Source organism: Molothrus ater, unplaced genomic scaffold (assembly GCF_012460135.2).
Source record: "Molothrus ater isolate BHLD 08-10-18 breed brown headed cowbird unplaced genomic scaffold, BPBGC_Mater_1.1 matUn_MA125, whole genome shotgun sequence".
Classification (NCBI taxonomy): Eukaryota; Metazoa; Chordata; class Aves; order Passeriformes; family Icteridae; genus Molothrus; species Molothrus ater.
The window spans coordinates 82,628-109,670 of NW_023416577.1; the positions used below are offsets into that span (position 1 = coordinate 82,628).

Consider the following 27,043-nt stretch of genomic DNA (forward strand, 5'->3'; position numbering starts at 1 on the left):
TGAGCTCCCCCAGCGCCGCCCCCTCCCCAAATTTGGGGGTCCCCAGAGGTCACCATGTTGTCCCCCCCCCCCTACGACCCCCTGGAGCTGCCGCGGTTCAGCGACCCCCGCTGGGAGGGGGAGGGGGGCGCGGGGGGGCCCGAGGAGGAAGAGGAGGAGGAGGACGAAGGCTCCGCCCGGCGCTTCGAGCGCTCCCGCATCAAAGCCTTGGCAGGTACGGGGAGACCCCAAAAATTGGGGGGAAATGGGGAAAATTGAGGGGGGGAAATGGGGAAAAAATGGGGGGGAAATTGGGAAAATTGAGGGGGGGAAATGGGGAAAAAATGGGGGGGAAATTGGGAAAATTGAGGGGGGGGAAATGGGGAAAAAATGGGGGGGAAATTGGGAAAATTGAGGGGGGGAAATGGGGAAAAAATGGGGGGGAAATTGGGCAAATTGAGGGGGGGAAATGGGGAAAAAATGGGGGGAAAATTTGGCAAATTGAGGGGGGGAAATGGGGAAAAAATGGGGGGGAAATTGGGCAAATTGAGGGGGGGAAATGGGGAAAAAATGGGGGGGAAATTGGGAAAATTGAGGGGGGGAAATGGGGAAAAAATGGGGGAAAATTGGGCAAATTGAGGGGGGGAAATGGGGAAAAAATGGGGGGGAAATTGGGAAAATTGGGGGGGGAAATGGGGAAAAAATGGGGGGGAATTGGGAAAATTGGGGGAGGAAATGGGGAAAAATGGGGGGGAAATTGGGCAAATTGAGGGGGGGAAATGGGGAAAATTTGGGGGGGTAATGGGGAAAAACGGGGAGGAAAAAGTGGGGTGGGGAAAGGTGAAAAAAGTGGGGGAAAAAAGTGAAAAAATGGGGGGATAATGAAAAATAAAACTTGGGGGAAAAGTGGAAAAAAAAAAGTGGGAAAATGCACAAAAATAGAGGAAAAATATTTTTAAAAAAAAGGGGGATTGTGAGGAAAGTGAGGGAAAGGGTAAAAATTGGGGTAAAATGCACAAAAAGTGAGGAGAAAAGTTTGAATGCTGTGGGGAAAGTGGAAAATGGGGGGGGAAAGAGGAAGAAGTGGGGGGAAAGTCCTAAAATTGGGGGGAAATGTATAAAAATTGGGAGGAAAGGGGATGAAAGTGGAGAGGGAGTAAAAAAATGGGGGGAAATGGAAAAATTTGTGGGAAATGCACAAAAATTTGGGAGGAAAGCGCAAAAAATTGGAGGAAAAAGGAAAAAAAATTGAGGGAAAAGTGAAAAAAATGGGGGGAAATGCACAAAAAGTGGGGAGAAGCTCAAATGTTGGGGGCAAAGTGAAAAAAAAGTGAAGAAAAGACAAAAACTGGGAGAAAAGTGCAAGAATTAAGGGAAAAGTGAAAAAAATGAGGGGGAGAGTGTGAAAACTTGGGGGAAAGCAAAGAAAAAAAGGAGAAAACCACAAAGAATGGGGGAAAAGGATAAAAAATGGGAGTGGAACCCGAAAAAATTGGGGGAAAATTCACCAAAAATATGGAGAATCCCAAAAATGGGAATTTGGAGCTCTGGAATGTTGGAGGGGGCAAAGAAAGTGAGGGAAACACAAAGGAAGTGATGGAAAAGTGGAAAAAACGGGAGAACAGCCCCCAAAAACGGGGAAAACGACCCAGAAAATGATGGGAAGTGCATCAGGAATATGAGAGATCCCAAAAATGGGGATGGGGAATCCAAAAATTGGGGAGACGGACCCCAAAAATGGGGAAATCAGCCCAAAAATGTGAGGGGAGAGCACAAAAATGGGGGAAAAAACCCAGAAAAAAATGGGGTAAAAAACCCCCTCAAAACAGGAGGAAAAGTCCAGAAAAGAGGTGGAAACACCCAAAAAATAGGGAGAGACCCTAAAAATGGAGATCGAGGAACCCCAAAATGTGGGAATGAGCCCTAAAAAAATCAGGGGAAGAGCCAAAAAATGGGAAACCCCCCCCCCCAAAATGGGGAAAACCCAAAAAAAATGGGGAAAACCCCCCAAAAGTGGGGGCGTATTATGGGAAAATGGGAGGAGCCCCCCAAATTTCCCCTCTCAAACCCCCTCAATCACCCCAAACCCCCCCCCCCAGGACAAACTCCCAACCCCCCCAATCGCCCCCAGACCCCCAAAATCTCCCAGGACCCCCCTCAGGGACCCCCCCCCCCAAATCCTCTTAGCGTTAATCCAGCGCCGGCCGGTGCAGGGGGACCCCCCCTGTGGGGCTGCGACCCTTGGGGGGCTTTGGGGGGGAATTTTGGGGGTCTCTGACCCCCCCGTGCCCCCCTCCATGAGCCCAAGGCCGTGCAGAAAGATGAGGGGGGGTCTCGGGTGGGATTTGGGGTCTTTGGGTGGGGTTTGGGGTCTCTGGGTGGGGTTTGGGGTCTTTGGGTGGGGTTTGGGTGGTCTGGGGGGGATTTGGGGGGGTTTTGGGGGGGTTTTGGGGGTCTCTGACCCCCCCGTGCCCCCGTCCATGAGCCCAAGGCCGTGCAGAAAGATGAGGGGGGGTCTCGGGTGAGATTTGGGGTCTCGGGTGGGATTTGGGGTCTCTGGGTGGGATTTGGGGTCTCTGGGTGGGATTTGGAAGCTCTGGGTGGGCTTTGGGTGGTCTGGGGGGTTTTTGGGGGGTTTGGGGGGGGTTTTGGGGGGGTTTTGGGGGTCTCTGACCCCCCCCGTGCCCCCCCCAGACGAGCGCGAGGCCGTGCAGAAGAAAACCTTCACCAAGTGGGTGAATTCTCACCTGGCGGGGGGGTCGCACCTGGGGGACCTTTACAGCGACCTGAGGGACGGGCGGCTCCTGCTGAGGCTGCTCGAGGGGCTCTCGGGGGAGACCCTGGTGAGTGAGACCCCTCCCCAAATTGGGGACGCCCCCCCCTCAAAGGGGAACCCCCCCCCCCCAAAAAAAACAGGAAACCCCCAAAAAACCAGGAAACCCCTAAAAAAGTGGAACCTCCCAATGAGGACCCTCCCCAAAATGGGGTAATCCCGTGTGGGGACCCCCGAAAAGGGACCCCCAGCTGCTCGAGGCGGGAGGGGGGGGTTCCCGGTGAGTGCGACCCCTCCCCAAATTGGGGACGCCCCCCCCTTCAAAGGGAACCCCCCCCAAAAAACAGGAATCCCCCCCAAAAAACAGGAATCCCCCCCCAAAAAACAGGAATCCCCCCCCAATGGGCACCGACCCTCCCCAAATTGGGGAAATCCCTGCCTGTGCCCCCCCTGCCCAGAGGGGTCCCTGACTGTGCCCCCCGATTCGCGGGTGATTCCCCTGACGATCCCCCCCTATCTGGGGGGGTTCCCTGACTGTGCCCCCCGTACCCGGGGGTCTCTCTAACGTTGCCCCCGGTCCCGGGGGGATTGTGGGGGTCTCTCTAACGTTGCCCCCGGTCCCTGAGGGGTTGTGGGGTCTCTCTAACGTTACCCCCGGTCCCTGAGGGGTTGTGGGGTCTCTCTAACGTTGCCCCCGGTCCCTGAGGGGTTCTGGGGTCTCTCTAACGTTGCCCCCGGTCCCTGAGGGGTTCTGGGGTCTCTCTAACGTTACCCCCGGTCCCTGAGGGGTTCTGGGGTCTCTCTAACGTTACCCCCGGTCCCTGAGGGGTTGTGGGGTCTCTCTAACGTTGCCCCCGGTCCCGGGGGGGATTGTGGGGGTCTCTCTAACGTTACCCCCGGTCCCGGGGGGGGTTCTGGGGTCTCTCTAACGTTGCCCCCAATCCCTGAGGGGTGTGGGGGTCTCTCTAACGTTACCCCCGGTCCCTGAGGGATTGTGGGGGTCTCTCTAACGTTGCCCCCGGTCCCGGGGGGTTGTGGGGTCTCTCTAACGTTGCCCCCCCCCGCCTGACCCCGGCCCAGCCGCGCCCCACGCGGGGCCGGATGCGGATCCACTGCCTGGAGAACGTGGAGAAGGCGCTGCGCTTCCTGCGCGAGCAGCGCGTGCACCTGGAGAACGTGGGCTCGCACGACATCGTGGACGGCAACCCCCGCCTGACCCTCGGCCTGGTCTGGACCATCATCCTGCGCTTCCAGGTGCGCCCCCGGCCCCGCCCGGAGCGAGGGAAATGGGGCGGGGGGCGCGGCCCGGACCCCGCCCCGATGGGGGCGTGCCCGTGCTGGAGCTGCCCTGGGGGGGGGGGTTGGGGTCATTTAGGGGGGTCCTGGACCCACCCTGGGGGTGTTTGGGGTCATTTAGGGGGGTCCTGGTGCTGCCCTGGGGTGTTTGGGGTCATTTAGGGGGGGGGTCCTGGGGTGTTTGGGGTCATTTAGGGGGGGGTCCTGGGGTGTTTGGGGTCATTTAGGGGGGTCCTGGACCCACCCTGGGGGTGTTTGGGAGTCATTTAGGGGGGTCCTGGAACTGCCCTGGGGGTGTTTGGGGTCATTAAGGGGGGTCCTGGAACTGCCCTGGGGTGTTTGGGGTCATTTGGGGGGGTCCTGGGGTGTTTGGGGTCATTTAGGGGGGGTCCTGGACCCACCCGGGGGGTGTTTGGGAGTCATTTAGGGGGGTCCTGGTGCTGCCCTGGGGGTGTTTGGGGTCATTTAGGGGGGGTCCTGGGGTGTTCGGGGTCATTTAGGGAAGTCTTGAACTCACCCTGGCGGGTTTGGGAGTCAGTTAGGGGGGTCCCAAACCCACCCTATTGTGTTTGGGATCATTTAGGGGGGTCCTGCAGCCGCCCTGGGGGATTTGGGGGTCATTTTGGGGGGTCCTGGAGCTGCCCTGAGGGAGTTTGGAATCATTTAGGGGGGTCCCAAACCCCTCCTGGGCTCTCAGTTTGGTCACAGAAATCCCCAGATCTTCCCCAGGCTCCTTTTGGGGGGGGTCTCAGACCCACTTTTGGCGGTTCTGATGCCACTGGGAGGGTCCCAGGCCCCATTTTTGGGGGTCCTTGACCCCAATTTGGGGGTCCTTAACCCCATTTTTGGGCCCCCCCCCAGATCCAGGACATCAGCGTGGAGACCGGGGACACGCGGGAGAGGAAATCGGCCAAGGACGCGCTGCTGGCCTGGTGCCAGATGAAAACCGCGGGGTGAGGGGTCCTGGGGGGTCCTGAGGGGGTTCTGGGGGAGTTTTGGGGGTCCTGGGGGGGGTCTGGGTGGTCTCCATGTGGCTCAGGAGGCTCCTGGGGGCTCCATGGGGGGGGCTCTAAGGGGACTCATGTGGGACCTGCTGGGTCTGGGGGGGTTTTGGGGGTCTCTGGGGGGGTTTGGGGGTCTCTGACCCCCCTGCCCCCCCTCAGGTACCCCAATGTGAACGTGCAGAACTTCACCACGAGCTGGAGGGACGGGCTGGCCTTCTGTGCCCTCATCCACCGGCACCGGTGCGGGACCGAGGGGCTGGGGAGGGGCTGGGGAGGGGGGGATGTGGGGGTTCTAGGGCAGCGGTTATGGGGTGGGAGTCTGTGGGGTTATGGGGCAGGGGCAGGGGTTATGGGGTGATCTGGGTCAGTGGTCAGTGGTCATTGGTCCATGGTTGTGGGTCAGTGGTTGTGGGTCCATGGTCAGTGGTTATGGGTCCGTGGTTGTGGGTCAGTGGTTGTGGGTCCATGGTCAGTGGTTGTGGGTCCGTGGCCAGTGGTTATGGGTCTGTGGTCAGTGGTCATTGGTCCATGGTTGTGGGTCAGTGGTTATGGGTCCGTGGTCAGTGGTTATGGGTCTGTGGTCAGTGGTTATGGGTCCGTGGTCAGTGGTTGTGGGTCCGTGGTCAGTGGTCATGGGTCCGTGGTTGTGGGTCAGTGGTCATGGGTCCGTGGTTGTGGGTCAGTGGTTGTGGGTCAGTGGTCATGGGTCCATGGTCAGTGGTTATGGGTCTGTGGTCAGTGGTCATGGGTCCATGGTCAGTGGTTGTGGGTCAGTGGTTGTGGGTCCGTGGTCATGGGTCTGTGGTCAGTGGTCATGGATCCGTGCTCAGTGGTTGTGGGTCCATGGTTGTGGGTCAGTGGTCATGGGTCCATGGTCAGTGGTTGTGGGTCTGTGGTTGTGGGTCAGTGGTCATGGGTCCATGGTCAGTGGTTGTGGGTCTGTGGTCAGTGGTCATGGGTCCATGGTCAGTGGTTGTGGGTCTGTGGTTGTGGGTCAGTGGTCATGGGTCCATGGTCAGTGGTTGTGGGTCAGTGGTTGTGGGTCCGTGGTTGTGGGTCCATGGTTGTGGGTCCATGGTCAGTGGTTGTGGGTCCGTGGTTGTGGGTCCGTGGTTGTGGGTCAGTGGTTGTGGGTCCGTGCTCAGCTGTCCGGTCTCCCCCAGGCCGGAGCTGCTGGACGTGGGGTCCCTGCGCGGAGCCAACGCCCTCCACAACCTGCAGAGCGCCTTCGGCGTGGCCGAGCGCGAGCTGGGGGTCACCCGGCTGCTGGACCCCGAGGGTGAGCGCCTGGGGGTCCCTGCGGGGATTTGGGGGCTCCTGGGGGTGGATTTGGGGAGAATTTGGGGGTCTGACCCCCCGTGCCCCCCAGATGTGGCCGTGGAGCAGCCGGACGAGCGCTCAGTGCTGACCTATGTGGCCGCCCTCTACCATCACTTCTCCAGGATGAAGGCGCTGGCCGTGGAGGGAAAACGCGTCGGGAAGGTCTGGGGTGGACAGACGGACACGGGGTGGACAGACGGACACGGGGTGGACACAGGATGGGGGGGCACAGGGATGGACATGCAGGTGGACGGAAAGGGAACGGGGGGAGGAGGAAGGGGTGGACAGACGGACGATGGGCAGATGGACGGACAGACGATGGGCAGATGGACGGACAGACGATGGGCAGATGGTGTCGGGGGGGGTGGGGACCGGACAGAATCCGCGGGAATGGGCAGGGGGGAGGGAGGGACAGATGGGGGACGGACAGAGGGACGGGTGGGGGATGGACGGAGGGGATGGATTGACCAGAAAGGGGCGGGGAAGGAGGGGGATGGATGGACAGAGGGGCATGGGGATGGATGGATGGATGGATGGATGGATGGATGGATGGATGGATGGATGGATGGATGGATGGATGGATGGATGGATGGATGGATGGACAGGCGGATGGATGGATGGACGGACGGGCAGATGGATAGATGGATGGATGGATGGACAGATGGGTGGATGGATGGATGGATGGATGGATGGCTGGATGGATGGATGGATGGATGGATGGACAAGGGATGGATGATGGATGGATGGACAGATGGACAGTCAGACGGATGGGTGGATGTTGGATGGATAGATGGATGATGGATGTGAGGGCAAACGGACGGATGGATGGATGGACAGACGGATGGATGAAGGACGGATGTGAGGACACAGCCAGCCAGCCGTGCCCCCGTCCGTCCGTCCGTCCGTCCGTGCCCGGGCAGGTGCTGGAGGCGGCGCGCGAGGCCGAGGGCCTGGCCGGGCGCTACGAGGCGCAGGCGGCCGAGCTGCTGGGCTGGATCCAGCGCTCGCTGCTGCTGCTCACGGACCGGCGCCTGCCCCGCGGCATCCCCGGCCTGCAGGGGCAGCTCCAGGCCTTCAGCGCCTACCGCACCACCGAGAAACCCCCCCGGTGAGAAACCCCCCGGCTCTGGGGGTCTGGGGGCTCCCTGAGGGGTCTGAGGGCTCCCTGAGGGGCCTGGGGGCTGCACTGAGGGGTCTGGGGGCTCCCTGAGGGGCCTGGGGGCTCCCTGAGGTGTCTGGGGGCTCCCTGAGGGGTCTGGGGGCTGCACTGAGGGGCCTGGGGGCTCCCTGAGGGGTCTGGGGGCTCCCTGAGGGGCCTGGGGGCTCCATGAGGGGTTTGGGGTCCCCAAGAGGGGGTTTGGGGTCCCCCCAGTGGGTTTCAGGTTCCCTCTGAGGGGTTTTGGGGCATCCCTGGGGCTCAGGGTGGGTTTTAGGGTTCCCCCCAGTGTATTTTGGGGTTCTCTCAGTGAATTATTTTGGGGTCCCCCCAGGTTTGAGGACAAGGGCTCCCTGGAGGTTTTGCTGTTCTCGCTCCGGAGCCGCCTCCGCGCCAACAACCAGAGACAGTTCGTGCCCCGGGAGGGGACCCACAGCGCCGACATCAACAGGGTGACAGCCACGGGGACACTGGGGGGACATTGGGGACATTGGGACATGGGGGGGACACAGGGGATCCCCACAGCGCCGACATCAACAGGGTGACAGCCACGGGGACACTGGGGGGACATTGGGACATGGGGGGGACACAGGGGATCCCCACAGCGCCGACATCAACAGGGTGACAGCCACGGGGACACTGGGGACATTGGGGACATAGGAGGGACATGGGAGGGTCCCACATTGCCAACATCAACAGGGTGACAGCCACGGGGACTTTGGGGACATGGGAGAGGCCACAGTAACACAAGTGCCAAGTGTGCCAGGTGTGCAGGTGCCCCAGGTGACACAAGTGACAGGTGCCCCAGGTGCCAGGTGTGCAGGCGCCCAGATGACACAGGTGTGCCAGCTGTGCAGGTGCCCAGGTGCCCCAGGTGACACAGGTGCCCAGGTGACACAGGTGCCCAGGTGCCCCAGGTGCCAGCTGTGCAGGTGCCCAGGTGCCCCAGGTGACACAAGTGCCAGGTGTGCCCGGTGCCCAGGTGCCAGGTGACACAGGTGACAGGTGCTCCAGGTGCCCCAGGTGCCAGCTGTGCAGGTGCCCAGGTGACACAGGTGACAGGTGCCCAGGTGCCCCAGCTGTGCAGGTGCCCAGGTGCCCCAGGTGTGCAGGTGCCCAGGTGACACAGGTGACAGGTGCCCAGGTGCCCCAGCTGTGCAGGTGCCCAGGTGACACAGGTGCCCCAGGTGCCCCAGGTGTGCCAGCTGTGCAGGTGCCAGGTGACACAGGTGCCCCAGGTGACACAGGTGCCCAGGTGCCAGCTGTGCAGGTGCCCAGGTGCCAGGTGCCCCAGGTGTGCAGGTGCCCAGGTGACACAGGTGACAGGTGCCCAGGTGCCCAGGTGCCCAGGTGCCAGCTGTGCAGGTGCCCAGGTGACACAGGTGACAGGTGCCCAGGTGCCCAGGTGCCCAGGTGCCAGCTGTGCAGGTGCCCAGGTGACACAGGTGACAGGTGCCCAGGTGCCCAGGTGCCCAGGTGCCAGCTGTGCAGGTGCCCAGGTGACACAGGTGACAGGTGCCCAGGTGCCAGCTGTGCAGGTGCCCCAGGTGCCCCAGGTGTGCAGGTGCCCAGGTGACACAGGTGACAGGTGCCCAGGTGACACAGGTGACACAGGTGACAGGTGCCCAGGTGCCCCAGCTGTGCAGGTGCCCAGGTGCCCCAGGTGACACAGGTGCCCAGGTGCCAGCTGTGCAGGTGCCCAGGTGTGCAGGTGCCCAGGTGACACAGGTGTGCAGGTGCCCAGGTGACACCGCGCTGTCCCCGCAGGCGTGGGAGCGGCTGGAGAAGGCGGAGCACGGCCGGGAGCTGGCGCTGCGCTCGGAGCTGCTCCGGCAGCAGCACCTGGAGCAGCTGGCGGCCAGGTTCCACCGCAAGGCCGCGCTCAGGGAGACCTGGCTGGGGGACAACCAGCGCCTGGTGGCACAGGTGACACCCCAGGGACCCCCGAGACCCCTCCCCAAACAACCCCCAGGCAGGGACAACCAGCGCCTGGTGGCACCGGTGACACCGGGACCCCCAACCCACCCCCAGGCAGGGACAACCTGGTGGCAAAGGTGACCCTGAAACCGCCCCCACCCCAGGGGGCTTCCCCTTGTCCCCACCGGGACAATTTCAGGATGTGTCCCCCCCACCCTTTGTCACCTCTCAGGCCCTTTTTCTCTCCTCCAGGACAATTTTGGGGGTCCCCAGAGTGTCCCCTCCCTCACTGCCCCTTTCCCCACCCCAGGACAATTCGGGGGGTCCCTGAAGTGTCCCCTCCCTCAACCCCCCCCTTTCCCCTCCCCAGGACAATTTCGGGGGGTCCCTGGGTGGTGTCGAGGCCGCGCTGCGCAAGCACGAGGCCATCGAGAGCGACATCGCCGCCTACGGCAGCCGCGTGCGCGCCGTCACCGCCGTGGCCGCCGAGCTGGAGGCCGAGCGCTATCACGACATGGGCGGCATCGCGACACGGCGCGACCACGTGGTGTCGCTCTGGGAGGCGCTGCGGGCTCAGGTGGCGGCGCGGCGCGAGCGGCTCCGGGCGCACCTGGAGCTGCAGCGGCTCCTGCGCGACCTGGAGCACCTGATGGGCTGGATGGAGGAGATGGAGGTGGGGAAGGGGCTGCGAGGGGAGGTTTAGCGGGGGGGTGGGATCCCCTCGTGGGACCCCCCCCCCCCCCCGCGTGACCCCTCGGTGTCCCCAGGTGCGGCTGCAGTCGCGGGATTTCGGGCAGCACCTGAGCCAGGTGGACGATCTGCTGCAGATCCACGCCCTGGTCGAGGGGGACGTGGCGGCCCAGGCCGAGAGGGTTCGGAGTGTGGGGGCGGCGGCCGAGCGTTTCCTCGGGGAGGGGGGCGGTGAGTGACCCCCAAAACGGGGAACCCCAAAATTGGGATCCCCCGGGATGTCCTGGAAGCCCCAAACCCAGGGACACCTGAGTCCCAGGACCCCCACTCACCTGAGACCCCCAAAAGCGGGACCTAGCAAAACCCCAAAATGAACCCCCAAAAACCGAGACCCAAACCACCGAATCCCCGAACCCGGGGACCTCCAAATCCCAAACCCCCATCACCCCCAAACTCTGGCTCTCCCAAATCCTCAGCATCCCTGAATCCCAAACCCCGGGACCCCCCCAAAAATCGGCATCCCTGAACACCGTACCCCTGAACCCTGGGGGATTCCAGCCCCCAGGACCCCCGGACCCCCAAGCCCCGCTGACCCCCGCCCGTGCCCCCCAGGGTACCGCCCGTGCCCCCCGGAGCAGCTGCGGTCCCGCGTGGCGGCTCTGGAGCTGCGGTACCGGGGGCTCTCGGCGCTGTCGGCGCAGCGGCGGCTGCGGCTGGAGCGCTCCCGGCGCCTCTGGAAGTTCCTGTGGGACGCGGGCGAGGAGGAGGCCTGGATGCGGGAACAGGAGCGGCTCCTGCGCTGCCCGGAGCTGGGCCGGGACCTGCCGGGAGCCCTGAGGATGCTGAGCCAGCTCGAAGCCATCCGAGGGGCGCTGGGGGGACGCGCGGGGCCGCTGCAGCAGCTGCTGGAGCGGGGCCGGGAGCTGCTGGCGCAGGGAGCCCCCGACGGAGCCGCGGGATCTGTGGAATCCACACCTGGATCAGCGGGATCCGCTGCCGGATCAATGGGAAGCGCAAAACCCGCGGAATCCTCTGCCGGATCCACCGCCAGACCCACGGGACCCCCGGAATCCAAGAACGCGTCCCTGGGATCCCCCCCTGGACCCACGGAGGGACCCTCGCCGCCCGCCACCAGACCCTCGGAACGCCCCGACGGCTCCACGGAACTCACCGAGGGCCCCACAGAACCCCCCGAAGGAGCCCCGGGCCCCGCTCCCGGCTCCCCGGACCCCGCGGCCGCCGTGTCCCGCCGGATCCGGGAGCTGGAGTCGCTGTGGGCGGCGCTGCCGGCGCTGGCCGGGGCCCGGGAGCGGCGGCTCCGCGCGGCCGCGGGGCGCTTCCAGCTGGACGCGGAGGCGGCCGAGGCCGAGGCGTGGCTGGCGGCCGCCGCCCGGCGAGTGGCGGGGCCGGAGCTCGGCCACGACGAGCGCTCGGCGGGGATGCTGGAGCGGCGTCTGCGGGAGCTGCAGGACGAGATGCGGCGGCGAGGGCCGGCGCTGGCGGCGCTGCGGGAGCAGGCGATGCCCGGCGATGCCGCCGACCTTCCCGACGTGGTGCCGGGGCTGGCGGAGCGGCTGGCGGAGCTGGAGCGGCGGCACCGGGAGCTGGAGGAGCGGGCGGAGCTGCGGCGCCTGGAGCTGCGGGACGCGCTGGGATTGTTCGCGGCGCGCAGCGAGGCCGATGCCTGCGCGCTCTGGGTGGGCGAGAGGGAGCAGTGGCTGCTCTCCATGGAGATTCCCGAGCGCATCGAGGACCTGGAGGTGGTGCAGCAGCGGTGAGCGCCCGGGGCTCCCCGTGCTGCACCGTGCGAATCCCAGAGTTATTCCCGGAGTTATTCCCGGGAAGTCTCGGAGTGCCCCTCGGATTCCCCCAGGAATTTTCCCAAGAATACACAGGATCGCCCCGTTATTCCCGTTTTTCCTCAGGATGTCTCCAGTATTCCCGTTATTCCCAATGTTCCCTGAATTCCTACCTCCACCACAACATTCCCAGTGTTCCAGGTGTTCCCGTTTTCCCAGAATTTTCACTTCCGACACAGTATTCCCCGTACTCTCTCAATTCTCTCCTCGACCTGAGATATTCCCAGCATTCCCAAAACTCCCACCTCCAACACCGCATTCCCAGCGCTCCCAAAATTCCCCAAATTCCCACCTCCAGCGCAGTATTCCCAGAGTTTGTGGCATTCCCAGGATTTCTGGCACTCCCACCTCCGGCACGGTGTCGCTGGGGTTTCCAGCGTTCCCGGCTCCGGCTCGGCATTCCCGGAATTCCCGGAATTCCCGGTCATTCCCGGCGCCCCCGCAGGTTCGAGACGCTGGAGCCGGAGCTGGCGGCGCTGGCGGCGCGCGTGGCCTCCGTGGGCCGCGTCACGGAGGAGCTGCAGGGATCCGGGGACAGGAACCGGGAGAGCGCCCGGGACACCTGGGAGCAGCTCCGGGACAGGTGGGGGCGGCCCCGGCGGGGCCATTCCGGGCTGGGATTGCGGGTGGATCCGGGCAGGGATGGAATTTCCAGGGGCTCAGGGAGGTGTTCCAGGCAGGGCTGGGTTCTCCGGGCAGTCAGGGATGCTCCAGGGATGCAGGGAGGGATTTTCCCGGCCGGGATGCTCTGGGAAGGGATGGATTCTTGGGGCTGGGACACTCCAGGGATGGATTCCCTGGGTCGGGACGCTCCAGGGATGGATTCTTGGGCTGGGACATTCCAGGGATGGATTCTCGGGGCTGGGACGCTCCAGGGATGGATTCCCTGGGTCGGGACGCTCCAGGGATGGATTCTCTGGATCGGGACACTCCAGGGATGGATTCTCGGGGCTGGGACGCTCCAGGGATGGATTCTCGGGGCTGGGACGCTCCAGGGATGGATTCTCTGGATCGGGACGCTCCAGGGATGGATTCTTGGGCTGGGACGCCCCGAGCGCTCCCCGGGCTCCGTCCCACCGTGCCCCGATCCCGCCCGTGCCAGGTGGGAGCGGTTCCGGGCGCTGGCCGAGCGCAAGAAGGTGGCGCTGACCGCGGCGCTGAACATCCACAATTTCCGCCTGGAATGCCACGAGACGCGGGGCTGGATGCGGGAGAAGACGGCGGCGATCGAGGCCACGCGGGCGCTGGGCCGGGACCTGGCCGGGATCACGGCCCTGCAGGGGAAGCTGTCGGGGATGGGGCGCGACCTGGACGCCATCCAGGGAAAGCTGCGGGAGCTGCGGGCCGAGGGCGAGAAGCTGCAGGGGGAGCAGCCGGAGCGAGCGGCCGAGATCCGCGAGGAGCTGGCGGGGCTCGAGGCCGAGTGGGAGGCGCTGCGCCGGTGCCACCGGAGCCGCGAGGAGTCCCTGGGGCAGGCGCGGCGGCTCCAGGGCTTCCTGCGGGACCTGGCGGCGCTCCAGGCCTGGCTGTCCCGCACCCGCGCGGCCGCGGGCTCCGAGGATGTCCCCGCGTCCCTGGCCGAGGCCGAGGGCTCCCTGCGGCAGCACGAGAGCCTCCGCACCGAGATCTCGCACTACGGCGCCGATTACCGGAGCGCCCGCGCTGCCGGCCGGGAGGTGACGCGGGGACAGACGGACGCGCAGAGTCTGTCCCTGCTGCAGCGCCTGGAGGCGCTGGATGCGGACTGGGAGGAGCTGGGCCGGGTCTGGGAGAAGCGGCAGCGGCTCCTGGCCCAGGCTGTCGCCTTCCACGTGTTCCTGCGGGACGCCAAGCAGGTGGAGGGGACGCTGGGGAAGCAGGTGAGGGGAGCCGGGGTGTTCCGGGGGGGTCCCGGGGCTCCGGTGCCATCCCGGTCCCGATCCCGGTTCCGGTCCCGACCCGCAGGAGCACACGCTGGCCCACACGGAGATGCCGGGCACGGTGCCGGGGGCGGAGGCGGCCGTGAGGAGGCTGGAGGAGTTCCTGGCCGCGCTGGACACCGGCACCGAGCGCGTCCGGGCGCTCACGGACACCGGGAGGAAGCTGCTGGACGAGGGCGGCGTCCACGCGGAAAAGGTGCGGGAGACGGTGGAGTCGGTGGAGAGCAGGTGAGAGACCCGTCCCAGTCCGTCCCAGTCCATCCCAGTCCCATCCCATCCCCTGGGAATGGGGTCTCTCATCCCTCCTGGCCCTGGCACAGGCACCAGAAGATCCGGGAATCAGCCCAGGAGCTGCTGGGGCGGCTGCGGGATAACTGGGAGCTGCAGAAGTTCCTGCAGGATGGGCAGGAGGTGAGACGGGGTGGGGATTGGGATGGGATTGGGATCGGGATTGGGATGGGATTAGGGTGGAGATTGAGGGTGGATGGGGTTAAAATGGGGATGGGGTGAAGAGGAGAACTGGGCTGGGACTGTGGGAAGAGACCCTGATCTGTGTCCCTGTCCCCATTCCCGTTCCCATCCCCATCTCTGTTCCCATTCCTGTTCCCATTCCTGTTCCCATCCCTGTCCCCATTGCCATCCCATTCCTGTCCCTGTTCCCATCCCCATTCCCGTCCCTGTCCCCGTTCCCATCCCCATTCCCGTTCCCATTCCCATCCCCGTTCCCATCCCCATTCCTGTTCCCATCCCTGTCCCCATTCCCATTCCCATTCCCATCCCCGTTCCCATTCCCATTCCCATTCCCATCCCCATTCCCATCCCCGTTCCCATTCCCGTTCCTGTCCCCATCCCCATCCCCGTTCCCGTTCCTGTCCCCATCCCCATCCCCGTCCCCGTCCCTGTTCCCATCCCATCCCTGTCCCCGTCCCCATTCCCGTCCCTGTCCCCATCCCCGTTCCCATTACCATTCCCATCCCCATCCCCGTTCCCCTTCCCGTCCCCATCCCCATTCCCATTCCCATCCCCATTCCCATCCCCGTTCCCATTCCCGTTCCTGTCCCCGTCCCTGTCCCCGTTCCCGTTCCTGTCCCCGTTCCCAGCTGACGCTGTGGCTGAACGAGAAGCTGCCGGTGGCCCGGGACGTGTCCTACGAGGGCACGCGGGACCTGCAGGGCAAGTGGCAGAAGCACCAGGCCTTCGCCGCCGAGCTCGCGGCCAACCGGGGCTGGCTGGAGGCGCTGGAGAAGGTGGGAACGGGGGAAAACGGGGGAAAAGCTGGGGGAAAACTGGGAGAAAATGGGATCCAGGAAAGGGCAGCCCTTGGGAAAGGTGGGATACGTTGAGTCACAAAATTCCGTGGGTCCAACCTCAGCAATTCTGTGGTTCCGCGGGTCCAATCTTAGTGATTCCACGGTTCTGTGGCTCCAGCCTTAATAATTCCACGGCTCCATGGGTCTGGTTTTGATGATCTCACCATTCCATGGGCCCAATCTTCACAATCTCACAGTTTACTGGGTCAGCCTCAAGGATCCCGTGTAGCATTGACAATTCCATGACTTTTTGGGTCCAACCTTGATGGTTCCATGGGTTTCAATGATCCCACAACCCCACATGTCCATTCCCCATCACCCCACAACTCAATGGGTCCAACCTCAACAATTCCAACCTTGACATTGCCCATTCTGTGATGTCTTTTTGGGTCCAACCTTGATGGTTCCATGGGTTTCAATGATCCCACCACCACACGTGCCCATTCCTCATCACCCCACAACTCAACAGGTCCAACCTCAACAATTCCACACAATCCCAACCTTGACATTGCCCATTCTGTGACTTTTTGGGTCCAACCTTGATGGTTCCATGAGTTTCAATGATCCCACAACCCCACACGTCCATTCCTCATCACCCCACAACTCAACGGGTCCAACCTCAACAATTCCACACAATCCCAACCTTGACATTGCCCATCCTGTGATGCGTTTGGGTCCAACCCTGACGGTCCCAGGGTGTCTCCCGTAACTCGGTGCCACCGTTCCCGTGTCCCGCAGGACGGCGAGCAGCTGGCACGGGCACGTCCGGCGCTGGCCGGACAAGTGACCACCCCCCGGCAGGAGCTGCGGGCGCTGTGGGCTCAGGTGGAGGCGGCGGCGGCCGCCAAGGGCCGGGGTTTGGCCGAGGCCGCGCGCGCCGAGAGCTGCGCCCAGGCCTGCGCCGGACTGCGCTCGTGGCTGGCCGGGGTCCGCGCCCAGCTCCGCTCCGGCCACTGCGGCCAGGACCTGACCAGCGTCGGGGTCCTGCTGACCCGGCACCAGGTCAGGGCTGGGAAATGGGAAATGGGAAATGGGGCTGTGGGGAAGGTTGGGGGTGAAGGTTTAGGGTGCAAATTTTGGGGTGTGAAGGTTTTGGGAGTGAAGGTCTAGGGTGCAGATTTTGGGGTGTGAAGGTTTTGGGAGTGAAGGTCTAGGGTGCAGATTTTGGGGTGTGAAGGTTTTGGGAGTGAAGGTTTCTGATGCAGGATTTGGGTTCAGGTTTTGGGGTTCAGGCTTTTGGGCGCAGGTTTTGCCATGCAGATTTGGGGGTGCAGGTTTTGAGTGCAGGTTCTGGGGTTCAGGTTTTGCGATGCAGATTTGGGGGTGCGAGTCTGTGATGCAGGATTTGGCTACAGTTTTAGGGTGGAGATTTTGGGGTTCCCTGGGGGTCTCTCATCCCCCAATCCCCCTCAGCTGCTGGAGACGCAGGCGGCGCTGCAGGAGCAGAAGCTGGGGGCCCTTTGGGGTGCAGATTTTGGGGGTCCTGACCCCCCAATTCCCCTCAGCTGCTGGAGACGCAGGCGGCGCTGCGGGAGCAGGAGCTGGGGGCCCTTTGGGGTGCAGATTTTGGGGGTCCTGACCCCCCAATTCCCCTCAGCTGCTGGAGACGCAGGCGGCGCTGCGGGAGCAGGAGCTGGGGGCCCTTTGGGGTGCAGATTTTGGGGGTCCTGACCCCCCAATTCCCCTCAGCTGCTGGAGACGCAGGCGGCGCTGCGGGAGCAGGAGGTGGGGGCGCTGCGGGCTCAGGCCGGGGGGCTCAGCCCGGGGCACCCCCGGAGCGCGGGGGTGCAGGAGCAGGTGCGGGAGCTGGAGCAGCAGTTCCGGGAGCTGCGGGAGCCGCTGCGGGAGCGCGGGCGGAGCCTGGCGGCCGCCAGGGAACTGCACCAGTTCCGGAGGGACCTGGAGGACGAGCTCGTGAGTGGGGGGACCCCACCCGGGGCTGGCGCTGACCCCTGGGGTCCCCGTGCGTGACCCCCCCATTCCTGACCCCGAATCTCTGACCCCCACCCCATTCCTGACCCTGAATCTCTGACCCCGAATCTCTGACCCTGAATCTCTGACCCCGAAACTCTGACCCCGAATCTCTGACCCCCACCCCATTTCTGATCCCAAATCCCGGACCCCGAATCTCTGAATCCCAAATTCTCCCCCCCATGGCTGTTCCTGACCCCCAGTCCTCGAGTCTCCCCCATCCCTGTCCCCACAGTGTCCCGGACCCCCTGTGAGCCCCAATGTCCCCAATGACCCCCAGTGACCCCAATGTCCCCACTGTCCCCAGCTGTGGGTGCAGGAGCGCCAGGCCCTGGCCATGTCCACGGACCACGGCAAGGACCTGCCCTCGGTGCAGCTGCTGCTCCAGAAGAACGAGGTGGGTCACAGGGTCTCCAAATGTCCCCCTGTGTCCCCTGTGACCCCCCAGGACTCATTCCATGACCCCCACAGACCCCACTGACCCCTCAGTTTCCCCCATAAAGCCCCCAGACCCCCTAGACCCCACACTTTCCACCATGAACCCATAAACTCCCCCATAGACCCCAGACCCCCCCAATTTCCCCCATAAACCCCCCCAGACCCCCCAATTTCCCCCGTAGACCCCCAATTTCCCCCATAACCCCCCTAGACCCCCCAGTTTCCCCCCTAGACCCCCAGTTTCCCCCATAACCCCCCAATTTCTCCCATAACCCCCCTAGACCCCCCAGTTTCCCCCCTAGACCCCCAGTTTCCCCCATAACCCTCCATCCGGCCCCTCAGACGCTGCAGAAGGAGCTGCAGGGCCGCGAGCGCCGCGTGTCGGAGCTGCTGGAGCGGGGGGCGCCCGGCGCGGGGGTCCCGGACTCGGGGGTACCCGGGGGCGTCCCCGGGGGGGTCCCGGCTCTGAGGGAGGCCTGGAAGGAGCTGAGGGCGCAGGTGGAGCGGAGGCAGCGGCGCCTGGAGGCCGCCCTGGCCGCCCAGCGATTCCTGCACGATGCCGCGGCCGCCGAGGCCTGGCTGGGAGAGAGGGAGCTGCACATGCTGGCCCAGGACAAGGCCAAGGTGGGGGACAGGGCCGGGACCCCCCCCAGGGGCCGGGACCCCCCCAAGGGCCGGGACCCCCCCTCAGGGACAGCGGAGTCACCCCCAGTTTGGGGCGGGGGGGAGGGGGTTTGGGGCAGGGAATGGGAGAGGGGGGCAGGGGGGATGTGGGGGGGGGTTAAGGGTCTGTGGGGGGTTTGGGGTGTCTGTGGGGGGGTCTCTGGGGTGTCTGGAGGGTCTATGGGGGGGTCTGTGGTGGGTTCAGGGGGATTGGGATTGGTTTATTGGGGTTTTGGAGGGTCTGGGGGGGTCTATGTGGGATCAGAGGGGGAGTTGAGGGGTCTGTGAGGGTGGTCTGAGGGATCTGGGGGGTCTATGGGGGGCCTATAGGGGATTTCTGGGGGTCTGGAGGGTCAGGGGGGATTTGTGGGGGTCAGGGAGGGTCAGTGAGGATTTCTGGGGGGCTCTGTGGGGTCTGAAGGGTCTTCGAGTGGCCTGGAGGGGCCAGGGGCACCCAAAGGACCTGCTGGGGCTGGTGACACCCCTGTGACCCCCCCCCCCCCCCCCTTGGTGTCCCCAGGACGAGCCGGGCGCCCAGGCCATGCTGAGCCGGCACCTGGGGCTGGAGCAGGAGCTGCGCGACTACGGCGGCACCGTGGAGCTGCTGGCGGAGCAGGGCCGGGCCATGGCGGCCAGCGGCCACCCCGACGGGTGGGGACACCCTGGGGACACCCCTGGGGACACCCTGGGGACACCCCCGCCACTCTGTGCACGTGGCCCCTGACAGCCCTGTCCCAGTGCTCGCTGTCCCCTGAGGTCCCGGTGTTCTCTGTCACCGTGTCCGTTGTCACTGATGTCCCCTGTGTGTCCCCTGACGTCGCTGTCCCCTGATCCCCGGGTGACACGGCTGTGCCCTGGTGACACCGCTGTAACCTGGTGACACTGCTGTCCCCTGTCCCCTGGTGATACCTGTCCCCTGGGTGACATCTCTGTCCCCTGTGCCCCCCAGTGACACCTCTGTCCTCTAGTGACACTGCTGTCCCCTATCCCCTGGTGACACAGCTGTCCCCTGCCCCTTGGGTGATATCGCTATTCCCTGGTGACACGGCTGTCCCCCCGGTGACACCTCTGCCCCCGAGGTGACATCACTGCCCCCCTGGTGACACCGCTGTCCCCTGTCCCGTGCAGCGAGCGGCTCCGTGCCCGCGCGGCGCAGCTGCAGCGTCTCTACGCGGGGCTGTGTCACCTGGCCGGGGACCGCAGGGCCACCCTGCAGGGCCACCACCGGCTGTGCCAGCTGCGCCGCGACCTCGATGACCTGGAGCAGTGGATCTCGGAGCGAGAGGTGGTGGCGGCGTCCCGGGAGCTGGGGCAGGACTTCGAGCACGTCACGGTGAGGGGACACTGAGGGGACACTGAGGGGACACTGAGGGGACACGGGCACTGGGACACTGAGGAGTCCCTCAGTGCCAGGTGGTCCCCAGGTCATCTTGACATGGGGGTGGGTCCTTGTGTCCCCCTGTCACCAGTGGTGTCCCTGTCACTGCAGGTGGCCCCGGACTCCAGCGTGTCCTGTGTCCCCTATCCCATGTCCTCATGTCCTGTGTCTCCCGTCCCCTGTCCCTGTCCCATGTCCCCTGTTCCTTGACCCCCTGACCGCCCTGACCCCTGTCCCTTGTCCCTGTGTCCTTATGTCCCCCATCCCCTGTCCCCTGTCCCCATGTCCTCTGACCCTCATCCCGTGTCCCCTATCCCCTGTCCCCGTGTCCCCCGTGCCCTGACCCCTGTCCCGTGTCCCCCTGACTCCATCCCCTGTCCCCTGTCCCCTGACCGTGTCCCCTGTCCCCGCAGCTGCTCCGGGACAAGTTCCGCGAGTTCTCCCGGGACACGGGCGGGCTGGGCCAGGAGCGGGTGGACGCGGCCAACGCGGCGGCGGCGGCGCTGATCTCCGGGGGCCACCCCGAGCGCGCGGCCGTGGCCCAGTGGCAAGCGGGGCTCAACGAGGCCTGGGCCGAGCTGCTGGAGCTGGTGGCCACGCGGGCGCAGGAGCTGGCGGCCGCCCACGACCTGCAGCGCTTCCGCCGCGACGCCCGGCAGGTGCTGGAGCAGCTCCGAGCCAAGGCCCGGCAGGTGCCCGAGGAGCTGGGCCGGGACCTGCGCGGGGCCGAGGGGCTGGAGAGGCAGCACCGCGCCTTCGAGCACGACGTGCAGGCCCTGAGCGCGCAGGTGAGGGGACAGGGAGGGGACAGGGACAGGGACAGGGACAGGGACAGGTGAGGGCAGCACCGCGCCTTCGAGCACGACGTGCAGGCCCTGAGCGCGCAGGTGAGGGCAACGACAGGGAAGGGGACAGGGGACAGGGACAGGGGAGGAAACGGGGCCCAGAGCGCGCAGGTGAGGGCATGGGGACCACCAGGGGACAGAGAGGAGATGGGGAGAGTTGAGGGCATGGGGATGGGGAGGGGACAGGGAACGGGGACAGGTGAGGGCACAGGGACTGCCAGGGGACAGGGGAGGCCATGGGGATGGGGAGGGGACAGGTGAGGGAACAAGGAGGGACAGGTAAGTGGCAGGTGAGGGACACGCTGCAGTGCAGGAGGTGTCTGTGTAGTGGGATATGTCACCTGTACCATGTCACACCTGTCTCCAGGTGACAGCTGTCCAGGAGGCTGCAGGCTGCCTGTCCCACCTGTCACACCTGTCCCACCTGTCCCATGTCACGCCTGTCCCACCTGTCCCACCTGTCCCATGTCACACCTGTCACACCTGTCCCCAGGTGACGGCTGTCCAGGAGTCCGCAGCCCGCCTGGCCGCGGCGTACGCGGGCCCGCGCGCGGAGGAGCTGCGGGCGCAGGAGGGCGCGGTGGCCGCGGCCTGGGCCGAGCTCCGCGGGCGCTGCCAGCGCCGGCGCCGCCTGCTCGGGGACAGCGTGGAGCAATTCCGGTTCCTGCGTGCCGCCCGCGACCTGCGGCTCTGGATGGACGGAGTGCAGCTGCAGCTGCAGGCCCGCGAGAGGCCCAGGTGGGACTGGGGACATGGGGACACCGTGGGGACATGGGGACACTGCGGGGATAGGGGGTGACAGCACTGGGACATGGGGATACTGTGGAAACAAGGGGGACATGGGGACACTGCAGGGATGGGGGGACACAGGGACACCGTGGGGACACAGGGACACCTGGGGACACACAGGGACATGAGGACACACATGGGGACAGCCCTGGGGACATCTCAAGGACACCTCAGGGACACTGCAGTGACCCCAGCGTGGGGCTGTGACCGCGGCCACCCTGGTGGCCCAGCCCTGCCCGCTGTGCCCAGGCGGAGGCGGGGTGACCCCATGGTGACCCCGTGGTGACCCCGTGGTGTCCCTGTCCCCTGGCAGGGATGTCACCGCGGCCGAGCTGCTGATCCAGCAGCACCAGGGGCTGCGGGCGGAGCTGGAGGCGCGCGAGGGCTCCTTCGGGGCCACCGTGGCTGCGGCCACCGCGCTGCTGCAGCGGGGCCACCATGACGCCGACAAGGTGGGACACGCCTGGCACCGTGTCACCGCATCCCTGTGTCACCGCATCCCTGTGTCACCCTGCCACCGTGCCCCCATACCCGCCTCCCCGTCCTTGGCACTGTCCCCAAGTCCCCAGCCCCACATCCCTCGTTCAAATCCTTGTCTCCAGGGTGCTGTCCCCATCCCATATCCCCTCATGTCCCCATCACTGTGTCCCACACCTGTATCTCTGTCCCCATCCCATATCCCCTCATGTCCCCGTCACTGTCCCCGTGTCCCAACCCTGTATCTCTATCCCCGTGTCCTTGTCCCCATCTCATGTCTTTGCTACTGTCACTGTGTCTCAACCCCATCCCTGTATCTCTGTCCCCATCCTGTCCCCAAGCTCGTCCCTGTCCCTGTCCCCATCAGCGTGTCCCAGTCTTTGTCCCCACCCCTGTCCCGTGTCCCCCCAGCTGTCCCAGGAGCTGGCCGAGCTCCAGGAGCGCCGCAGGGACATCGGGGAGCGCTGGCAGGACAAGCTGGAGTGGCTGCAGACTGGTGAGGACCCCTGTGTCCCCCTGTGTCCCCTCTCAGTGCCCAGGGGTGGCTCAGGGGTGGCTCAGGGGTGTCCCTGTCCCCTGGTGACCGTCCCCATGTCCCCAGTGCTCGAGGTGCTGGTGTTCAGGCACGATGGCTGAGGCCTGGCTGGCCATGGTGGCTGTGCCCAGGGGTGGCTCAGGGGTGGCTCAGGGTGGCTCCAGGGTGTCCCCCCTGCCCCCTGGTGTCCCCTCTCAATGCCCAGGGGTGGCTCAGGGGTGTCCCTGTCCCCTGGTGACTGTCCCCGTGTCCCCAGTGCTCGAGGTGCTGGTGTTCAGGCACGATGGCTGAGGCCTGGCTGGCCATGGTGGCTGTGCCCCATGTGGTGGCACAGGGGTGGCTCAGGGGTGGCTCAGGGGTGTCCCTGTCCCCTGGTGACTGTCCCCGTGTCCCCAGTGCTGGAGGTGCTGGTGTTTGGGCGCGATGCAGCCACAGCCGAGGCCTGGCTGGCCAGCAGGGAGCCCCTGGCCCGCGCCCCCGAGCTGGGCTCCAGCCTGGCCGAGGCCGAGACCCTCCTGAAACGGCACCAGAGCTTCCAGAAGGCAGCGGCCGCCTGGGAGGAGAGATTCGCTGCCCTGAGCCGCCTCACCACGGTGGGGACACGGGGGACAGGGGGGACGGGGGGGGACAAGGGGACATGGGGGGAAAATGGGGATGGGGTGGACAGGGGGGACAGGGGGACCTGGGGGTACAGGGGGGACATGTGGGTAAAATGGGGAGGGGAACATCGAGGACATGAGGGGGACATGGGGGGAAAATGGGGAAAAATGGGGTGGAAATGGAGACACGGACGTGGGGGGCACAGCGGGGGAAATAGGTAGGGGGACATGGGGGAAAATGAGGACACAGGGAGATGGGGACATCAGGGGGACATAGAGGGGAAGGAGGGGGAAATGGGGAGGGGGCACAGGGGACACAAGGAGGGGACATGAGGGGATGAGGATATGGGGGGGAAGGAGGGGGAAATGGGGAAGGGGCACGGGGGGAAAATGGGGGACACAAGGAGGGGACGCAGCAAGGGCAAGGGGAGGGGGGGCACTGGAGCCACTGTGACCCCAAGGGGACACAGCTGAGGGTCCCTGTGCCACCCCCACGCCCTCGGGGGGGTCTCCATGGGATCCCTGTGTCCCCCCCCCCCCATTGCCGGGGTGTCCCTGACTCCCCCGACCCCCCCAGCTGGAGGAGAAGGAGCGGCGGCGGCGGCAGGAGCAGGAGGAGGAGGAGGCGAGGAAGCTGCAGCCCCCCGAGCCCCCCCCGGCGCGGGCCGAAGTCGGGGGGACCCCCCCGGTGGTGCCCCCCGAGAGCCAGGATGGGGGAGGGGGCGGGGAGGGGCCGAGGTGAGGGGGGGGGGCGGGGTGGGGGAGGGGATTTGGGGGCAACATTGAGATTTGGGGGTTGGGAGACCCCCAGGTTTGGGGGGACACCCTCGGCGTGGGGGGGGGGGCGTGGGATATGGGGAGGGGGTTCTGGGGGTGACAGGGGGGTGTCCCCCGTGTCCCCACCTCCCCCCCAGGGCCACGCCCACCCCCCAGAGCCGCCCCCCGGAGCCCCCGGCCCTCAACGGGATCCGCCCCGACGGCGCCGCGGGCCAGGTAACCCCCCCTGACCCCCCCAAATGCGGGGGGGACACCCCAGACCCCGCTGTGGGACCCCCCCTCAGCCCTGTCCCCCTCCCCAGGTCCCCAAAGGGGCGCAGGAGGGGGGGCCCGGCCCGGCGGGGGTGGCGGCCACGCTGCCCCCCCGCGCCCCCCCCCCCGCCCGAGACCCTGGAGGGGGCGCTGTGCCGGAAACAGGAGCTGGAGGCGCCCGGCAAGAGAGCCACCAACAGGTGAGCAGGGGACACCTGGGGACACCTTGGGGACACCGCCCGGCCTTGGGGACACTCCTGGAGACACCTGGGGACACCCTGGGGACAGCTGGGGACACATTGGGGACACCACCCGGCCTTGGGGACACTCCTGGAGACACCTGGGGACACCCTGGGGATACCCTGGGGACATGGCCCAGCCTTGGGGACACTCCTGGAGACACCTTGGGGACATGGCCCGGCCTTGGGGACACTCCTGGAGACACCTGGGGACACCCTGAGGATACCCTGGGGACATGGCCCAGTCTTGGGGACACTCCTGGAGACACCTTGGGGACATGGCCCGGCCTTGGGGATACTCCTGGAGACACCTGGGGACACCCTGGGGATACCCTGGGGACATGGCCCAGCCTTGGGGACACTCCCGGAGACACCTTGGGGACACTGCCAAGCCTTGGGGACACACCTGGAGACACCTGGGGACACCCTGGGGATACCCTGGGGACAGCTGAGGACACATTGGGGACACCACCCAGCCTTGGGGACACACCTGGAGACACCTGGGGACACCCTGGGATACCTGGGGACACCTTGGGAATACCCTGGGGACTCTTGGGGACATGGCCTGGCCTTGGGGACACCCTGGGGACACCTGGGGACAGCTGGGGACACATTGGGGGCACCGCCCGGCCTTGGGGACACACCTGGAGACACCTTGGGGACATCCCCCATTCATAGCCACGCCCCTTTTACCTTCCCACACAAGCCACGCCCCTTGAGGCACACCCACATGTCACAGCCTTATATGGGCAGCTTGACCCCGCCCACGCGACTGCGCCCTGCAATGGCCACGCCCATTAAGTGCCACGCCCCCTCTCCCTTAAAGTCACAACGGCCTCCAGGTCCTGGCAGAGCCGGGGCTGTGTCTGGGGGGGTGAGGGTCCCCTAAACCCGCCCTGTGACCCCCCCCCAGGTCCTGGCAGAGCCGGGGCTGTGTCTGGGGGTGTGGGGATCCCCTAAACCCGCCCTGTGACCCCCCCCCCCCAGGTCCTGGCAGAGCCGGGGCTGTGTCTGGGGGGGTGAGGGTCCCCTAAACCCGCCCTGTGACCCCCCCCAGGTCCTGGCAGACCCAGGGCTGTGTCTGGGGGGTGTGGGGATCCCCTAAAAGCCCCTGTGACCCCCTCCCGTGACCCCCCCGTGCCCCCCAGGTCCTGGCAGACTCAGGGCTGTGTCCTGGGGGGGTTGGGGTCCCCTAAACCCCCCCCATAACGGCTCCTAACCCCCCCCGTGCCCCCCAGGTCCTGGCAGAGCCTGTACTGCGTGCTGCGGGGGGGGGTCCTGAGCGTGTTCAAGGACGCGCGGGGGGCGGGGGCGGGGGTCCCGTACCACGGCGAGCCCCCCACGCCCCTGCGCGGCGCCCGCTGCCAGCCCGCCACCGCCTACCGCAAACGGAAACACGTCTTCAGGCTGGGGTACGGGCAGGGGGGAAACGGGGGAATTGGGGGGAAAAATGAGGGGAAATTTGGGGAAAGAATAGGGGGGAAATGGGGGGAAAAATGGGGGGAAATGAGGGGGGAAATTGGGGGGAGAATGGGGGAAATTGGGGGAAAATGGGGGGAGAATGGGGAGGGAAAATGGGAGAAATTGAGGGGGAGACGAGGTAAAAAGTGGGGGAAATTGTGGGAAATTGGGGGGAAATGGGGGAGAGAATGGGGGGAAAATGGGGGGGGAAATTGGGGAAAATGGGGGGGACATAAGGTAAAAATGGGAAATTAGGGGGAGAATAGGGGGGAAATTGGGAAAATGGGAGGAAAAATTGGGGGGGGAAATGAGGGGGGAAATTGGGGGAGAATAGAGGTAAAATTGGGGGAGATGGGGTAAAAAGGGGGAGAAGTTGGGGAAAAAATGGGAGGAAAAGGGGGAAGAATAAAATGGGAGATGGGGGAAATTGGGGGGAGAATAGGGGGAAATTGGGGGGAAAATGGGAGGAAAAGGGGAAGAGATGGAGGAAATGGGGGGGAAATATGGGGGAAGATTGAGGAGACGGGGGGAAATGGGAAAAATAGGGAGAACATGGGGTAATAATACAGAGGAAAATGGGGGGAGAATGGGGTGGGAACTGAGGGAAAAATGTGGGGAAATGGGAAAAAAACGGGGAGAAAAGAGAAAAAAAAGTGGGAATAATGGGGCAGGGAAATGGTTAAAAATGGGGGCACACGAGGCGGTCCCAATGGGGGGGCTGGGGGGGTCCTGGTGGCTGATCCCGGCCCCCCCCAGGCTGAGCGATGGGAAGGAATTCCTGTTCCAGGCCAAGGACGAGGTGAGACCCCCCCTCCCCACTGTCCCCTCGGTGTCCCCCGATGTCCCCTGCCCCCCCCGTGTGTCCCCATTGTCCCCTTGGTGTCCCCCCCAGGCCGACATGGCCCTGTGGCTCCGGGGGATCGAGGCCGCCGCCGGGGCCGTGCCGGGCTCGGGGGGGCCCCGGGAGAGTTTGGGGGTCCCCGGGGGTCCCCCCAAGGGGATGTCGAGGGCCCTGAGCCTGCCCCCGGTGCCCCCCCCGGCCGAGGGAGCCCCCCGGGCCCGCGAGCACAAGGAGAGGGAGAAACGCTTCAGCTTCTTCAAGAAGAACAAGTAGAGTTGGAGAGTTTGGGGGTCCCGCAGGCACAGAGGGACACGGGGGGGACATGGGGGACTCAGTGTGTGTCCCCCTCCCCTGTCCCGGTGATGTCACCGTGCAGCCCCCACCCCAATAAAGTGATTGGAAACAGAGACTGGGGGGTCTGAGTGTGCTGGGGAGAGGGGCGGGGGGGATTGGGAGGGACTGGGAGAGATTGGGGGGGACTGGGATGGACTGGAGGGACTGGATTTGAGTAGGGGTGGGTTTGGGATGCAAATTGGAATTGGGGTGTGGGTGGAG

At 65.2% G+C, this 27,043-nt stretch overlaps 1 protein-coding gene across 1 annotated transcript; it reads left to right on the forward strand.

Annotated features, from left to right (window-relative positions):
- Nucleotides 1-26,859, forward strand: LOC118701095 (spectrin beta chain, non-erythrocytic 1-like). The gene is given in 36 exon segments (XM_036405720.1): nucleotides 1-214; nucleotides 2,674-2,822; nucleotides 3,833-4,006; nucleotides 4,910-5,001; nucleotides 5,212-5,292; nucleotides 6,216-6,331; nucleotides 6,422-6,534; nucleotides 7,293-7,480; nucleotides 7,863-7,980; nucleotides 9,296-9,454; nucleotides 9,816-10,118; nucleotides 10,213-10,366; nucleotides 10,748-11,909; nucleotides 12,440-12,577; nucleotides 13,097-13,853; nucleotides 13,939-14,141; nucleotides 14,234-14,324; nucleotides 15,014-15,160; nucleotides 15,962-16,225; nucleotides 16,913-17,137; nucleotides 17,502-17,591; nucleotides 17,975-18,256; nucleotides 18,816-18,946; nucleotides 19,424-19,628; nucleotides 20,087-20,461; nucleotides 21,012-21,256; nucleotides 21,621-21,759; nucleotides 22,196-22,280; nucleotides 22,716-22,912; nucleotides 23,496-23,656; nucleotides 23,833-23,911; nucleotides 23,998-24,077; nucleotides 24,079-24,147; nucleotides 25,425-25,598; nucleotides 26,404-26,446; nucleotides 26,540-26,859. Coding segments are annotated over 36 exon segments (7,371 nt in total). The 5' UTR covers nucleotides 1-54; the 3' UTR covers nucleotides 26,762-26,859.
- The last annotated feature ends 184 nt before the right edge of the window (nucleotides 26,860-27,043 follow it).